The 18,406-nt window shown below is 38.1% G+C and overlaps 1 protein-coding gene and 1 long non-coding RNA gene across 4 annotated transcripts in view; one reads left to right on the forward strand and one right to left on the reverse strand.

Moving 5' to 3' along the window:
- The window catches only part of LOC140742087 (uncharacterized), a 175,654-nt gene that overhangs the window by 43,967 nt on the left and 113,281 nt on the right, over positions 1-18,406 (forward strand). The window lies entirely within an intron of this gene.
- LOC140742085 (semaphorin-3F-like) overlaps positions 14,509-18,406 on the reverse strand; it is a 340,273-nt gene continuing 336,375 nt past the window's right edge. Inside the window, exon 18 of the mRNA XM_073072913.1 lies at positions 14,509-17,284. Within this exon, the coding sequence (XP_072929014.1) occupies positions 16,841-17,284 (444 nt within the window). The 3' untranslated portion in view covers positions 14,509-16,840. The remainder of the gene's footprint in view (positions 17,285-18,406) is intronic.

Below are 18,406 nucleotides of genomic sequence, written 5' to 3' on the forward strand. Positions count from 1 at the left end.
TTTTTTGATAATTTTTAAATATTTTTTGACTATGGGTGTTTTTTAAAAAAACTGTTATCTTTTGGGCTGCCTTCAGGAGAGATGGGGGTAGATTTAGTTCTAGATTATCTCTTGGCCAATCTCTCACCTATTTCTGGGTCTTTGTGATGGGGAGAGGGAACTTCTTTTTTTAGTTTAGATTTTTTTCACCTGGGCTAATTTGAAACTACTAAAATGTCTGATATGTTGTAACTTCCAGTTCCTCCTTGAACCTTTTTTCCTCTTCCATGTTCATAAGTTTGCATTCTGGTTAACCCTTTACATATCATATGATCGATTCTAATATGATGGATAAGATTATTAATTTTGTTTCTTGGAATACAAACAGCTTAAACCATCCGATCAAATGGAAATTTTTTTTTAAGTATTCCATAGAATGATAGATAGATAGATACTTTATTCATCCCCATGGGGAAATTCAACATTTTTTCCAATGTCCCATACACTTATTGTAGCAAAACTAATTACATACAATACTTAACAGTATAAATATGATATGCATCTAAAATCACCCTCTCAAAAAGCATTAATAAATAGCTTTTAAAAAGTTCTTAAATAGTTTACTAAAATACATTGAGTGGTAACTTAAGCTCAGTCCTAACCCCGGCACTTTAACATATCTTACCCCTGGCGGTTGAATTGTAAAGCCGAATGGCATTGGGGAGTAATGATCTCTTCATCCTGTCTGAGGAGCATTGCATCGATAGCAACCTGCCGCTGAAGCTGCTTCTCTGTCTCTGGATGGTGCTATGCAGAGGATGTTCAGGGTTTTCCATGATTGACCGTAGCCTACTCAGCGCCCTTCGCTCTGCTACCGATGTCATACTCTCCAGTTCTGTGCCCACGACAGAGCCTGCCTTCCTTTCCAGCTTATTAAGACGTGAGACGTCCCTCTTCTTAAATGATTGCCCATATTATCTTTGCACAAGAAACTCGTGAGGAAAGAGGATAATCAGCGTTTTTTTAGGTTTTGGAAAGATCAACAATACCATTCGAACTCTCAGGCCAAAGTGAAAGGAGTTTCTATCTTTATAGATTCTTCAATTTCATTTCTCCACTACGAAACAATTTTGGATCTGAATGGTAGATTTTTGTTAATTACTGGTTTACTCTGTAACAAAAAACTGGTTATGGTTAATGTATATGCTCCAAATGTTGATTATACTGAACTTTTTAAATAATTATTTACATCCCTTCCTAATTTAAATGATTATATGTTGATAGCGGGTGGAGATTTTAACTGTTGTTTAAATCCTTCGATGAATAGGTCTATGTCTAATCAGGCACTACTGAATAAATCGGCTACTCTTATTAACTCCTTTCTGCTTGATTTTGGAATTTCAGAAATTTGGAGGTTTTTATATCCAAAGGATAAAGTTTTCATTCTTCTCTCATGTATATCACAATTATTCTAGAATTGACTACTTTTTAAAAATTGATTCTCATTTAATTCCTTCTGTTATTGACTGTAACTACAATTCCATTGCCATTTCTGATCATGCGCCCCTGAAACTTTCTATCAAATTAATGGATACACCTTCTAGTTTTGGACAATGGTGATTCAATTCTGTTCTACTTCAGGACTCGGACTTTGTTAATTTTATTAAGGAACAGATTGATTTCTTCTTTTCAACAAACTTTACGGAAGAAATTTCCAGTGGGGTATTATGGGATACTTTTAAAGCATACATCCGTGGACAAATTATTTCATATTCTGCTGGACTGAAAAAATGAATTAATAAAGAAATCTGTATGTTGGTTGATCAGATCAAAGAAATCGACAAGAAATATTCTTTTTGTAATTTATTTTTTTTCCATGAGATGTATTTCAGACATTGTACATTTATATCATATAATCATATATGTCACAAATCTCCACATAGTATTTATCTGAAGTATACAATTATAGAAAAGAGTGGAAAGAAAAAACAAGCAAAAGGAAAAAAACTATGTACAAGTAGGGAGTGTTCTTTTTTTACAACATATTCATTGATTTGTACGAATAAAATCAGGCCTATGAGGCATTATGTAGTTAAACCATTTTTCCCAGTATGAATCAAATTGTTCCAGCTTATGACCAACAGATGCTGTTATCTTCTCCATTTTGTAAGTGCCCATTGTAATTTCCATCCATCCATTTATTGGGCTCTCCTGTGATAACCATTTCCTAGTAAGAGTCTTTTTACCAGCCACCAACAGTATATTCATTAAATATTTATCTCTTTTCAACCATTCTTGAGGTATATAGCCAAAATATATGGTCTTACTCTCTAAGGGTATTTCACATTTAAATGTGCCTTGTAGGGCATTGTGTATCCCCCTCCAATAGTCTTTGATAACAGGGCAGTCTCAAAAAATATGATAATGATTTGCATTTTGATTTCCACAATTTCTCCAGCAAACAGAGAGGTTACTATCATAATGGGATTTCAGAGAGGGTGTAATAAAATCTTATCAAGTTTTTCCATCCAAACTCCCTCCATTTCTGTGAACTGGTACACTTCCATTGATATCTCCATATTATTGTCCATTCTTCCTCAGATATAATTATCCCTCCTTCCTTCTCCCATTTTGTTTTAATGTATGAAGTCAAATGTATTTTAAGATTTGGCAACCCCTTATACATTCTTGAAATGATTCTACTGCCATTATCTGAATTATATGCTTTTCTAAATACCTCTATCAAGCATGTACTTGCCTTGGTTACATTTTTAAGCGTCTTGTTAACATATTGTCGCATCTGTAAATACCGATAAAAATCGTCTTTCTAATAAGTGTTTCTCTTTAAGCATTTCAAAACTGAACAGTGTTCCTTCTTTCATTATGTTGCAAAGAACTGTTCTTCCTTTAGCTGTCCAGTCCTTAAATCTAGCATCCAATTTATTTGGTGTAAAATCCAAGTCATATGCACACCATTTAAGAATTGCAATATCGCCATCTAGATTATATTCTTTTATAGTAGTTTTCCATATTTTAAGAGTCAATTTTACCCATGGGTTATCAATAGTATTTATGTACCTTTGCAGGTTGTTATCAGCCAAAATTGCTTGTATGGGGATGGGAAGTACCTGCTCCTCAATGTTTTTCCATTGAGTGTCATATGATGGGTTGCACCAACATATCACAGCTCTCAACTGTGCTGCAAAATAATAATCTCTAAGAGAAGGTAGGCCCCATCCCCCCTTTTCCTTTGCTAATTGCAGAGTTTTGAGACGAACTCTAGGCCTTTTACCCTGTCAAATATACCTTGATAACATCTTGTTCCATTCATTGAATTCATTTTGATTAATCTCTATTGGTAGGGTCTGAAAGAGTTATAACAGTCTGGGCAGTATATTCATTTTAATAGACTCAATCCTTGAACTGAGACTGAAAAAAGGAACCAGGATGACAAGAAATGTTCTATTGCTCCTAGTAAGGAGCTTTATAAAAAGAGGGTCGAACTTCAAATGGAGCATAGTTTACTTTTAACATCCTCAATTGAAAATCAATTAATTAAAACTAGGTGTAAATTTTATTTAAATAGTGTAAATCTGGTAAATTATTGGTTAATCACTTGAAATCTGCTTTGGTTAAATGTCAGATTATTAAGATTCATAAATGAGTTGGAACTTTGACGGTTGATCATGATGAGATAAAAAAATCTTATCAAGAATTTCATACCTCCTTTATATCAATCAGAATTTCCTGATGACCCCACAATAATGCACAAATTTTTAAGGAAATTGAATACACCAAAATTATCACTCAATGAACATTTAGTATTAGATGCTCCTATCACGCAACAAGAAATAAAGGATGCTATTTCCTCGATGAATTCAGGTAAAGCACCTGGTCCGGATGGCTACACAGTAGAATTTTTAAAATCCTTCTCTACTATACTTTCTCCCTGGCTATGTAGAATCTTTAAGGATGCATTATTTATAGGTAAATTACCACAATCATTTTACAGTGCTTCTACTTCCTTAATTCTTATAAAAGATAAGGATCCCACTGAACGTGCATCATGTAGGCCTATATCGTTATTGAATGTGGACTCTTAAGATTTTTTCTAAAATATTGGCAACTAGATTGGAGAATGCATTGCCTCAGATCATTTCTGTTGACCAGACAGGATTTATTAAAAATCTCTATTCATCTTTTAATATTAGGAGATTAATGAATATTGTTTATACTCCTTCATCTAGAATTCCAGAATGCGTCATCTCATTGAAAGCCGAGAAAGTGTCTTATAGAGTTGAATTGGCATACTTATTTAGCATGCTTGAGAAATTTAATTTTAGCTTGAAATTGATATCTTGGATTAAATTAATATATCATACCCCTTCAGCTTTGGTACTTACCAATAGACTAAGATCTCCCTTTTTTCAGTTGTTTTGTGGCACTAGGCAAGGTTGCCCTTTTAGCCCATTGCTATTTGATATTGCCCTGGAACCTTTAGCTATTGCTATTCACGTCTCACCTACTATACTTGACATTTCCCATGGGAATGTGATACATAAGTTATCATTATATGCAGGTGATTTGTTACTATATATTTCTAATCCTGAAAAATCCATTCCTTCTGTTATATCCCTGCTCACTCAATTCAGTAACTTTTCTGGTTATAAACTGAATCTTAATAAGAGTGAACTTTTCCCTTTAAATATGCAGGTTCCAATTTATAGACGTTTACCATTTAGTTTGATTACGGACTATTTGCCTTATCTGGGTGTTACAATTACTAAAGAGCATAAGGATTTATTTAATGCCAATTTTTTACCTTTAATAGACCGGGTTAAGCAATTGCTTACTAAATGGTCCTTATTGTCTTTATCATTGATTGGTCGAATTATTGCTATTAAGATGATTATTTTACCTAAATTTTTTATATCTTTTTCAAGTGGTACCAATCTTTATTTCCAAATCCTTTTTTGAAACTATTGACTCTAAAATTCCTTCTTACATATGGCAGAATAAAAATCCAAGGTTAAGTAAAAAATATTCAAAGAAATCCAAAAAGGATGGTGGTTTGGCACTGCCAAGTTTAAGATTTTACTATTGGGCAATTAATATTCGATATTTAATATTTTGGACACAGAGTGTGGATATAAATGTCAGTCCACAATGGGTTAACCGTGAATGTAATTCTGTACAAGGGTTTTCATTGGTTTCCATCTTAGGGACTTTGCTTCCCTTTGTTCTTTCCAAATTGAACAAACAAATGGTTAATCCAATAATTAAACATACATTACGAATATGTTTTCAGTTTCGTAAATTTTTGGCTTGAATAAATTTATTCTATCAAGTCCTATTATGTCTAATTTTTTTTTCAACCCTCTGTTATGGATCAAGCCTTTTTGGTATGGAAAATGAAGGGTATAATATGTTTTCGTGATTTATTTGTGGATAATTGTTTCATGTCTTTTGAACAGTTGTCTAATAAATATAATTTGCCCAGATCCCTTTTTTTAGATATTTACAGATTAATATTTAGATTAATATTACAGATATTTAGATTAATTTACAGATTTACAGAATATTATTTTATCTACTTTTCCGATTTCATATCCAACAAATATCACGGAAAAAATTTTAGGTTTAAAATCTCCCTCATCAAAAGGGTTTATTAGTAATCATTTATGATATGATTATGAAAACACTGTCAGGTATATCTAATAAAATTAAGAATGAATGGGAGAAGGAACTTCAACTCTCCTTATCTATAGAGAAATGGGAGAAAATTTTTCAATTAGTTAACTTTTCTTCTATTTGTGCTAAACACACGTCCATACAATTTAAAGTAGTACATAGGGTCCATATGTCTAAAGATAAATTAGCTTGTTTTTATTCTCATGTAAGTCTGATCTGTGATAGATGTCATTCTGAGGTACCTTCTTTGACTCATATGTTTTGGTCTTCCCCTCTTTTGGAAAAATACTGGAAAGATATTTTTGATACTATTTCTGCAGTTTTGCGTATTGATTTACAACCTCATCCTATTACCGCAATTTTGGTCTACCAATGATAGATTTACCCCCCTCAGCTTGTCAGATGATTGCATTTGCTACCTTAATGGCTAGAAGATCCATTTTATTGAATTGGAAAGAGATTAACCCTCCAACTATATCTCAATGGATTTCCCAAACCATATCTTGTTTAAACTTAGAAAAAATTATAAGTAGTACTTTTGATCCCTCGGTTAAATTTGAAGAAACTTAGAGGCCATTTATTCAATATTTTCATAAATGTAATTTGACCATTTCTGATTCCTTTGTATTAACCTTAAATATAGGTAGAGGAGTGGAGTTGAGGACATTAATGGTTGTATGCGATGTAATAAAATCAGCCCAGCTTTGTTTAGTTTAGTTTAGTTTACCTTGTGTTTGATTTTTTCAATTTGGGTTTTTTTTCCTTTGTTTTTTAAAATCTTTTTATTTCTTTATATCATGTTTATATTAAGAGTTTGGGAGGTCAACTATATTGGTGTTACTTATAGCTTATATCAACATGAGTCAATTACCAATAATGTAATCCCACTCTCTTTGTACTATTATGACTTCTATGTATACACGTTTAAAACTTAATAAAAAGATTGAAAAAGAAAGAAAGATTATCGTCATCAAGGTGTGACCCTAATCAAGGTGTAATCGTGAAGGTGTGACACTCATCAAATTATCGTCATCACGGTGTGACCCTCATCAGGTTGTTGTCATCAAGGTGTCACCCTCATCAGGTTATTGTCATCAAGGTGTGAGTTTCATCAGGTTATCGTCATCAAGGTGTGACCCTCATCAGGTTGTTGTCATCAAGGTGTGAACCTCATCAGGTTATCGTCATCAAGGTGTCACCCTCATCAGGTTGTTGTCATCAAGGTGTGACCCTCATCAGGTTGTTGTCATCAAGGTGTCACCCTCATCAGGTTATCGTCATCAAGGTGTGAGTTTCATCAGGTTATCGTCATCAAGGTGTGACCCTCATCAGGTTGTTGTCATCAAGGTGTGAACCTCATCAGGTTATCGTCATCAAGGTGTCACCCTCATCAGGTTGTTGTCATCAAGGTGTGACCCTCATCAGGTTATCATCATCAAGGTGTGACCCTCATCAGGTTGTTGTCATCAAGGTGTGAACCTCATCAGGCTGTAGTCATCAAGGTGTGAGTTTCATCAGGTTATCGTCATCAAGGTGCAACCCTCATTAGGATATCATCATCAAGGTGTGAGCTTCATCAGGTTATTGTCATCAAGGTGTGACACTCATCAGGTTAATATCATGATGGTGTGACACTCATCAAGTTATCATCATGAAGGTGTGACCCTCATCAGGTTGTCGTCATGAAGGGTGACCCTGATCAGGTTGTCATCATGAAAGTGTGACACTCATCAAATTATTGTCGTCAAGTGTGATCCTCATCAAGTTATCGTCATCAAAGTGTATTCCTCATCAGATTATCGTCATCAAGGTGTGATCCTCAACAGGATATCTGCATCAAGTTGTGACCCTCATCAGGTGATCGTCATCAAGTTGTGACCCTCATCAGCTTAACATTCATCAGGTTGTCATTGTGAAGATGTGACAAACATCAGGTTGTTGTCATTAAGGTGGAACCCTTATCATGTTATTGTCATCAAGGTGGAACCCTCATCAGGATATCTTCATCGTTGTGACTCTCATCAGGTTGTAGTCAACAAGGTGTGACCCTCATCATGTTATTGTCATCAAGGTGTGACACTCATCGGGTTGTCCTCATCAAGGTGTGACACTCATCGGGTTGTCCTCATCAAGGTGTGACCCTCATCGGGTTATCGTCATCAAGGTGTGACACTCATCGGGTTGTCTTCATCAAGGTGTGACCCTCATCGGGTTATTGTCATCAAGGTGTGACACTCATCAGGTTGTCATCGTGAAGGCATGACCCTCATCAAAGCACCGTCATCAAGATGTGACCCTCATTAGGTTATCATCATCAAGATGTCCTCATCTTGTTATAGTCATCAAGGTGTGACCCTCATCGGGTTATCGTCATAAAGGTGAGACCCTCATAAGGTTATCGTCATCAAGGTGTGATCTTTAACAGGTTGTCATCATGAAGGTGTGACCATCATCAGGTTATCATCATCAAGGTGTGACCCTCATCAGGTTATCGTCATGAAGGTGTGACACTTATCAGGTTATCACCATCAAACTGTAACCCTCATCAGAGTATCGTCATCAAGGTGTGTCCCTCATCAGAGTATCGTCATCAAGGTGTGTCCCTCATCAGAGTATCGTCATCAAGGTGTGTGGCTCATCAGGTTATCGTCATCGATGTGTGTCCCTCATCAGGTTGTCGTCATCAAATTGTGACCCTCATCAGGTTATTGTCATCGAGGTGTGACCCTCATCAGGTTATCGCCATCAAGCTGTAACCCTCATCAGGTTAACGTCATTAAGGTGTGACCCTCATCAGGTTATCGCCATCAAGCTGTAACCCTCATCAGGTTAACGTCATTAAGGTGTGACACTCATCAGGCTATCGTCATCAAGGTGTGACCCTGATCAGATTACAGTCATCAAGGGGTGACCCTGATCAGATTACAGTCATCAAGGGGTGACCCTGATCAGGTTATTGTCATTACGGTGTAACCCTCATCAGGTTATCAACGTAAAGTTGTGAACCTTATCAGGTTATTGTCATCAAGGTGTGGCACTCATCAGGATATCACTGTGAAATCTCACTGCTTTGGATCCTTATTTCTACTTAGTGCAAAGAATAGGTAAGGTGGACAATTGTTGAACATTGAATCCTTCACCAGGTGACCTCAGACAGCCTTATGAGCTATGTGGGTCTTCTCCATATGACTCTCCACCACTTCCTCATTGTAGATCAAATATTACTTTATTTGTAGCATGTACATTGAAACATACAGTCAACGAAGAATGCAATGAGAGGAGAGAAACATAGAAACATAGACAACCTACAGTACAATACAGGCCCTTCGGCCCACAATGCTGTGCCGAACATGTACTTTCTTTAGAAATTACCTAGTGTTACCTCTATGTTTTTCTGAAAGGATGTTTTGAGGAGATGCCTGCAAGTGTTGCCATGCTTCTGGCATCAACGTGGCATGCCCACAACACACTAACCTTGACCCATACATTTTTGGAAGGTAAGAGGAAACCCACGCGATCACAGGGAGAATGTAGGAACTCCTTACAGGCAGTGGTGGGAATTGATCTCTGGCACCATAAAGCATTATGCTAACTGCTCTGCTTAACCCGTACTTCTTAGGATGTGGGAGGATGTAGAACATAGAATAGTTCGACGCATAGAATTTCCTGAGCTAAATAAGCGAATGACAATTAATCCCTTCTATCTTTATCTGATTCTTTCAGCATGCCTCCATTCTCCACATATTTATGTGCCTGTTGAAGAATCTCTTAAATGCCTCTATAATATCTGCCTCTACCACCATCACTGACAGAGCATCCCAAGCACTCACCATCCTCTCTGCTAAACACTAATTTGCCTCATACATCTCCTTTAACCTTTGCACTGTCACATTAAATCCACATCCTCTAGTATTAATGATTCCAATCTGAGGAAAGATATAAGCTGTAGCTTTTACCTATGCCTCTCAAAATTTTATAGAATTCTCTCATTTTCTCTTGAACCACTACCGCAGAGAAGGCAGTCCGAGTTTTAAAACCTCTCCTCATAGCACTTGAGAAATAAGAGAACTCTTGGCCTTCCCACCCACCTGCTGTACTTGGCCCCTCCCACCTTGAGGAAGCATAAGTTGTGTATTATCTGAGTACTCCACTGAACGAGGATAGCAATAATCATACGTTACATCTAGTAACAAAAACTTGTTTACTCTGTCTGCATCAGCAATGGTCGTCCATCTGTGCTATTCCCTCCGATTTTCTCTCTCTATCTGATACAGTGAATTCTGGTTAATTGGGCCATCAGTTAATTGGGCAGTTGCTTATTTGGGCCAAATCTTAAAGAATAAAAAATATTTGAGAAAATATCTGGGATTTCCTTCATTTATTTAGGATGCTATGCTGCTGAATTGGGGTGGGAGCCTGTTTCCAAGTGTTCTGTCTAGGGCTATGCACATGCACTTATGTGGCCGTTATACACTGTTTTTAAATAGAATCAGTTGCATGGGTCTGTGTTCAAAATCAGTGATTTTTGTCACTGAGTTGGTGTGAAATAAGCAGTAAGGAAATGCAGAACCGTTTTGCTCACTGCAGTTTCAGGCATTCAGACTTAGAAATGCCAGGAGCTGCCGGGAGTGAAATAAAAATGATTTGATTACTTCAACATTGATGTTTGCACTGATTTTGTTCAATGACAGTCAATCAAAAGAACACAGCAGTGTACAGTTACACTGAATGAATTCCTTTGTCGATAACTATTAGGAACTAATACACAATTTTATAGTGCTGTAGTAGTATTGATAATTTTCTAATTTATTCTATATTTCATTTTGAGGAAGCGTCTGTGGAAAAAAAACCGTGAATGGCCTGGTCAAAGACGCTTCATTTGAATATGTTTGTGTTGAATTAGAGAGATCTGAAGGAATGGCACCAGGTTTGTCATGGTAATAAGCTATTAGGGGTAGGTTATTAAGGGCAGTTTGAGAGAAAAGGAGAATGTGGGATAGAGAAGCTCAGAGAGAAATAGATCACAAATAAGGGGATATGTAAAAGCAGTGAAATAGAGGGCTGTAGGGAATACAATGGATTCCAGTTAATTGGGACACATCAGGACCAGGACATTTTGGCTTAAGTAACCAGCAGCCCCATTTAGCCAGTTTCATGGAAATAGTAAAAAAAGTATTAAAAAGACAAACTACTGTTTAACTGAATAAAATAAATATGTATTTAAATGAAATACAAACAAATTAGAACACTACTAATACTACTACAATGCTGTAAAACTGAATTCGCTCCATATTGACAGGAATTTCCAGTACACGCTGCCGTGTTTTAATTGACTGTAAATGAACAGAAGGAGAGCAGACACCTGGTGTAGATAATGGACTGACTTTATACAATGCTGAAGTTTCATGGAAATCGCTAAAAATGTATAAAAAAAGACAAACTACTGTTTAAACTAACTGACAAATTACATATTCAAATGACAAAGCAGTGAGATCGTATGATGAATAAATAAATAAATAAATATGCAATAAATATTGAGAACATGAGATGAAGAGTCCTTTAAAGTGAGTCCATAGGTTGTGCATACATTTCAGTGGTGGGGTGAGAGAAGTTGAGTGACGTTATCCCTTGTGGTTCAGGAGCCTGATGGTTGAGGGGTAATAACTATTCCTGAACCTGCTGGTGTGGGTCCTGAGGTTCCTGTACCTTCCTGATAGCACCATCAAAAAAAGAGCATGCCCTGGCTGGTGGGGATCCTTCACAGCATGCTGTGTAGATGTTTTCAGCGGTGGTGGGGGCTTTAGCCAGGATGAATGGTGGGGAGGGTTTTACCCGTGATGAACTGGACCCTATTCATTACTTTTTGTAGGACTTGCCATTCAAGGGCATTGGTGTTTAATGAGGTTTTCCACGATACTGCCTGGATTTGAGGATATGAACTACAAGTAGAGGTTGAACAGATTTAGAGTCATTTTCTCTGGAGTGTTAGGGACTCAGGGTTGACCAGATAAAAGATTATAAAATTTTGTGAGACACTGATAGTGAAGACAGTCGGAATAATTCTCCCAGGTTAGGAATGTCAAACACTAGGCAACATACAATTAAGGTGAGAGGGGGAAAGTTTAAGGCAGATGTGCAGAGCAAGTTCTTTTTACACAGGGATTGGTAGGTACCTGGAATAGAGCTGCCAAGGACAGCAGTGAAAGCAGACACATTAAGAGGGTGTTAGGTAGACATATGTTAGGAGGAAGGGTAGGTATTGTTGAAGAAATAGAGTGTCTGCGAAGGGGCTTGGATAGATCAGAGGAATGGACAAAGAAGTGGCAGGTGGAATACAGTGTCAGGAAGTGTATGGTCCTGCAATTTGGTAGAAGAAAAGCAGGCAGATTTTTTCTAAATGGGGTGTGATTTTGGAAAATGGAGGTTCAAAGGTTCAATGGTTCAAAGGTTCATTTTATTGTCAAAGTATGCATGTACAATACAATTCTGATATTTGTCTATTCCAAATAGCAATTAACTACAGAAAGACCATGGGGGTCGTTGAAAGAAAAGACATCAACTCCCCTCCCCCCAACTGGCACAAAAAAAAGAAACAAGACTCACAGACCCCCAAATGCCCCCTTGCCCACAACAAAATCCAACCACAATAACAATCAACGATCCCCTACACAGAACAACCCCCAACCCCCTAACTCACAGGAAAGAACAGTGACAGTAGCACCAGACACCCAAATCCTCCTCTTCACAAAAAATTAACAGGTCACCCACCTGCCAATTGTCCACAAGAAAGAAAATACTGAAAAACTGAAGGAAACCAATAGACAGTACAGTCCAATAATCGCATAAATCTCAGAATGTGAGTGCAAAGGGTCTTGAAAGCTTTAGTGCAGGATTCATTAAAGGTTAATTTGTAGGTTCAGTTGGTAGTAAGGAAGGCAAATGCAATCTTAGCATTCATTTTAGAAGAATTAGAATATAAAAGCAAGGATGTAATGCTGAGGCTTTATTAAGCCTTGGTCAAACTGCACAGAATATTTTAAGTAGCTAGGGCCTCGTATCTAAAAAAGAATATGCTGGCATTGGAGAGGGTCCAGAGGAGCTTTACGAGATGATTCTAGAAATGAAACAAATGAGGAGGCTTTGATAGCTCTGGGCCTCTACTCACCTGAGTTTAGAAGAATGTGGAAGATCTCAAGTATTGAGAGGCCTGGATGACATGAAGAGGGTGTTTCCTACTGTGGAAAAATGTATGACCAGAGCCCACAGCCTCAGAATAGAAGGACATTTCTTTTGGACAGAGATGAGGAGGAATTTCTTTAACCAGAGTGTGGTAAACCTGTAGAATTCTTTGCCACAGATGGCTATGGAGGCTATGTCATTGGGTATATTTAAAGTGAAGATTGATAATTTCTTAGTGAGGGTGTCAAAAGTTATGGGGTTGTGAGTGAAAATAAATCAGCCATGATCAAATGGCAGAGAAGATTCAGGCCAAATGGCCTAATTTAGCTCCTGTGTCTTATGGTCTAATATGCAGGGAATGGAGAGATAGGGATCATGCATGAGCAAAAGATATTTAGTTTAATTTGGCATCATGCCCAGCATGAAGAACCTGTTCCTATTCTGTACTGTTCTATATGGTTAACCTCATTCTACAATACTGAAAGCCGGAGTTAGTGGTGAGCTCCGTGTCCCTGGACTAGGCAAAGGAGGGAAGTCCTGTTCAGGCTGGCTCACATCTCCAACAACCTGGCTTCAATCCTGGGTACTGATCATGTCCCACATTTTCCCTGTGTCTGTGTAGATTTTCCGGTTTTGTTGATGGGCAGGTGGGTTATCGAATGGTCCACTATAGATTGCCCCTAGTGCAAGTGGATGATAGAGGAATTAGGGAACATTGATGCCAAGGGCAAGAGAAAGGGAAGATTTTACAGGGAAGTAAGTGGGTGAATGGGTCTGGCATGGTTCTTATTGGGGCCACCATAGACTCAGTTGGCCAAATGGACTCTTTCTTTGTAAGAAGAAAAGTTCGGGCGACAGGTATATCCCAATACAGATTGATAAGTGCAATGGTATTGGCAGTAATCCTGCTCCCCACGGCCTGGAATTGCACACATTATAAACTGTTGGCTGTATAATAGTTTTCAAAAGGTATGGCCAAAGCTTCAAGTAGCAGCTTTTGGTGTGTTAACATCTGATATTGGCCATTTTGATGAGGAACATGGGAGCAGGAGTTATCCAAACCTGTTCAGTACTATTACTGAAGATATATAATCTGATGTCAAGTCCCTTGATCCTTTGTTTAATAAAGATATACCAACCCCAGATTTAAAATTTACAGTTCATCCAACATCAAAAAATTACAAATATTTACCACCCTTCAATTACACTTATGAAAAGTGTAGCTCTAATTCTTATTTTTTATTGAGATAATGTACAGTGTGGAATAGGCCCTTTGACCCACACTGCCCAGTAACTCACGTAGTTAACCCTAGCCTAATCACAAGACATCTTTTAATGACTAATTAACCTACTAACTGGTATATCTTTGGACTGTGGGAGGAAACTGGAGGGAACCCACATACTCCATTGGGAGGATGTACAGACTTGTTACAGAGAGTGCTAGGGTTGTCTTTGAACTCTGACACCTCAAGCTGTCATAGCTTCACGCTAAATGCTATGTTACTGTGGTGCATGACTACTTGCTTTAGATTCCCCAAGCAACAGTACCTTCTCCCTACCCCCTCAGTCTCTCAACATCTTGAGAGCTCAATATAGTTTGAAAATTGTCACACTGGGCAGTAATATAAACAACAATGACTAGAATCTGCAAGCACAGTGTACATTAAAGAGATGAGCTAGTGTTTATTTGGTTTTCCTTTATCAACAGGAACTCTGTGTTTTTCACTCCACTGTCAGGTGCACCAAACATGAATGACAAATACACTCAAGAACCTTTCTTTCCGTAGATTTACAATTATTTACATGTAACAGAATATATGTTCACTGACATTTGACCCAAGTTTAATAAAGTTATTAAAAATAAACTTGCCTCCTTTAAAAAAAAACAAATATTAGAAGCTGGGTTAAGTGACATCACAGAATATATTATATACCATTACTGGGAGAAATGCACCAAGTGAAGGAATTGTTGATGCACATTTTGCCAGCACACAATTCAGTTTTTCTTTTAATATTCTTTTAATAAAAGTAACAGCACAAACAACAAAAAGTTTCATTAAAAAAACACAACCAACTTTAACAAATTATACAACCTTTTGTTCCAAAGCTATTTGTGACAGTGAAAGAGCAGTCTGGGTGTAGACCATCTTTACCTATTAATGGATTTAATATAAAATACAATGGAAGTAAAAAGAATCTACAGATGATACTGGATAATTGTTAAAGAATCTCTGTATTGACCTGAATTGAGGCATGATAATGTTACAGAGCCTGTACACTTGCAGGTGCTATTAACTCCAATAGCTATATTTCTGATTGGAAATTCTTGGCCTATTATCTTTTGTATCTTGCCTTCCAGAATAGTATGCAGGATGTGGGAGACGATTTTAAACAGAATGGAAATGCCAGTATGGACTATCAGATACAAAGCCTTGTTCCTGAGCTGTGCAATGTCTGTAATTGTGCATAATCCAGTTTAAGAAAGTTTAGAGAATGTCATTCATGCTCTGTGAAAAGTTTCAAAAGAAATTGTGCTTTCATATTCACTGCATGGCAGGTAGAGGGAATTTTTTTTGATATTATCCCTGTTCCCTTTTAGAGATTTCTGCTCATCACTCATTTTTTAAGCCTTAGGATTCGAACTTTACCATGTGGTAGAGACACTGGCTTTAACATCCAAGCCAGAAGGCCACAGTCTACCAAACACTCCATTATCTCACACCCAACTTCTGTAACTCTGACAGGATTGCAGCAGCAAAGCTGGAAATTCTGCAGTTCCAAGCCATTTGGTGTACCAACACAGGAGTGATGGGTTGGGAGGGTGTGAGAAAAGTGGATGCTGAGATCTCCATGCTTGAAGGAAAAGTCTCGGGCAATATTACGATGACAGCAGCTGTAAAGAGGCTAACAGCTCATGTAGGGCTAAGTTTGAGTGTTTGAGCACAGCACCGGGTGACCGAAGGTCTTATTCCCCAAGAAAAGACATCAAAACTGCCTAGAGAAGAGGGATAACGAATCAGCCATGATGTAATGACAGAGCAGACTCGATGGGCTGAATAGTCCAATTCTTCTCCTATGTCTAATGGTCTTATGGTAGATATGAATTTAACTTGCTGCCTGGGCTAGAGGGAATTTCTTATGAGGAGAAATTGTGCAAATTAGGGCTTTTCTCTTTGGAGCGAAGGAGGATTAGAGATCATTCGATTGAGATGTACAAGATGATCAAAGGCATAAATCGAATGGATAGCCAGAGACTTTTTTCCGGGGTGGAATGGCAAGTACAAGGAGAGACAATTTAAGGTGATTAGAGGAAAGTATTTTGGGAATGTTAGCGGTAAGCTCAGATAGTGGTAGAGGCAGCTATATTAGGGACATTTAAGAAACTCTTAAACAGGTCTGTTAGAAAAATGGAGGCCAATATAGGAAGGAAAGGTTAGAGTAGGATCTTAGAGTAGATTAAAAGGTTGGCACAACATCGTGGGCCATAGGGGGTTACTGTGCTGTAATATTCTATGTTCTATAATATGTTTGAAATTTGATATGCCTTAAGAAAGGAGAACAGATGGACTATTAAAAGTTTTGGTCGTTGGAATGGTAAAGGGGGCAAAGGTGATAAACTGATGCTCAAATGCACTGTTACCGATTGAAGGTGCATCCATTTTGTCCATATTAATGCAATCTCCCTTGAACCCATTTGAACCCTGGAGCTTAGGGTCCATGCTTATCTCCAGCAAATATTCCAGAAACATAGGATAAAGCAACAACTGGTTAGTGTACAACCAAAATACTTTACAATGCCTTCAAGTTATGGAACAATTCAGGAGAATACTGCTCCCATATTAAGTACCTATATATCATACATAATGTCATGGGGACTTTGTGGTAAGTACAAGGAAGTTGAATTATCATACTATATACAGCCTACAATAAATACTGTCTGTTGTAAGGGTAGTTATACTTTATATTAAAGAAATTCTAATTTCTCAGAGCTTCATGTTTGCTGGAGAGAGGATGTGTGATGATTTCTGCGGTTTCGCGGTTTTTTCTGTTCTCTGACGGGCTTTACTTTGAGCGGTTTGTTCAGGTTTTCCCTCTGGATGTTGGCTGGCCGCTGCCAATAGTCCTCGCAGTACTGGTTGATGAGTCCCATTTCCGGCTGGCTCAGTAGCTGGAGCAAGTCCTTATATCCTGGGTTTGGGCTCCTGGAAGTTCCAGGGCTGCCAACTTGTAGGTTGGCGACACCTGGTGAGAGCCCACCCTGTGAGAGCACAGCATTGACTGTGTCATTGTTGAGGACCCGGAGGTGCACCCGTGCCAGGACATGCTTGAAGTTGTTCTCTGTGGCTGTGCACTGATACATCCCGGCGTCTGTCATCTGCAGGGATCGGAGGAGAAGACCTTGGTCTGTCCTGAGGAGCCGCTCGTCTGTTTTAATCTGAGGAGCAATTACAGCCAGTGGGGTGGGGGGGGGGGGGGAGGGAAGAGAAACAGAGTCAATGAAGATTACTAAGGCTTGAAGTGTTCCTTCAATGAAAACCTTATTGAAAAATAACAAACTCAACTCTTTTATAGAACCAAGAACGGTATGGCACAGTAACTGGCCAGCCAGCCTACAGTGTTAAAATGAGAATCAGAATCAAGTTTACTATCACAGACATACACTCAGTGGCCACGTCATCAGATACACCTGTACACCTACTCATTAATGCAAATATCTAATCAGCCAATCACATGCCAGTAACTCAATGCATAAAAGCATGCTGACATGGTCAAGTGGCTCAGTGTGTTCTTCAGACCAAACATCAGAATGCAGAAGAAATGTGATCTCACTGATTTTAACCATGGAATGATAGTTGGTGTTAGACAGGGTGTTTTGAGTGTTTCAGAAACTACTGTTTTCTGGGGATTTCCTTGCTTAACAGTCTCTAGAACTTACAGAGAATGGTGCAAAAAACAAAAAACTTCCAGTGAGCAGCAGTTCTGTGGACAAAAATAAGAGTAGTCAGGAAGATGACAGTAGCTCAGATAACCACGTATTACAACAGTGCTGTGAGAAGAGCATCTCGGAATGCACGTGTCAAACTGTGAAGTGGATGGCTACAGCAGCAGAAACCACACCAATTCCATTCCTTTACCTGATAAAGTAGCCATTGAGTGTATATCAAGGAATTTATTCTTTTGTGGCAGCACGTAAAAAATACTGCAAGTTGCAATAAAAAATAAAATAAATAGGAAAAGAAGAATAGTGATAGAGTGTTGATGGACTGTTCAGGTATGTGATGGCAGAGGATGGATACCAACTGAAGTTAAATCTCTTCCGCCTGCATTGAATCCATATCCCACCATTAGCTGCATATTAATGTGTCTGTCTAATGGCCACTTCAATGACACTATTGTATTGGTTTCCATCTCCAGCCCTGGTAGTCCACTCCAAGTATTACCACTGTGTGTTTAAACACAACATTTCCCCTGCCCAGCTCCTTTAAAGATTACCTCCCTCACCTTAAACACATGATCTTGAGACTTAACCTGCCCAAAAACACTGGTGATTAACATT

The sequence above is a fragment of the Hemitrygon akajei genome, chromosome 19, assembly GCF_048418815.1.
Source record: "Hemitrygon akajei chromosome 19, sHemAka1.3, whole genome shotgun sequence".
Lineage (NCBI taxonomy): Eukaryota > Metazoa > Chordata > Chondrichthyes > Myliobatiformes > Dasyatidae > Hemitrygon > Hemitrygon akajei.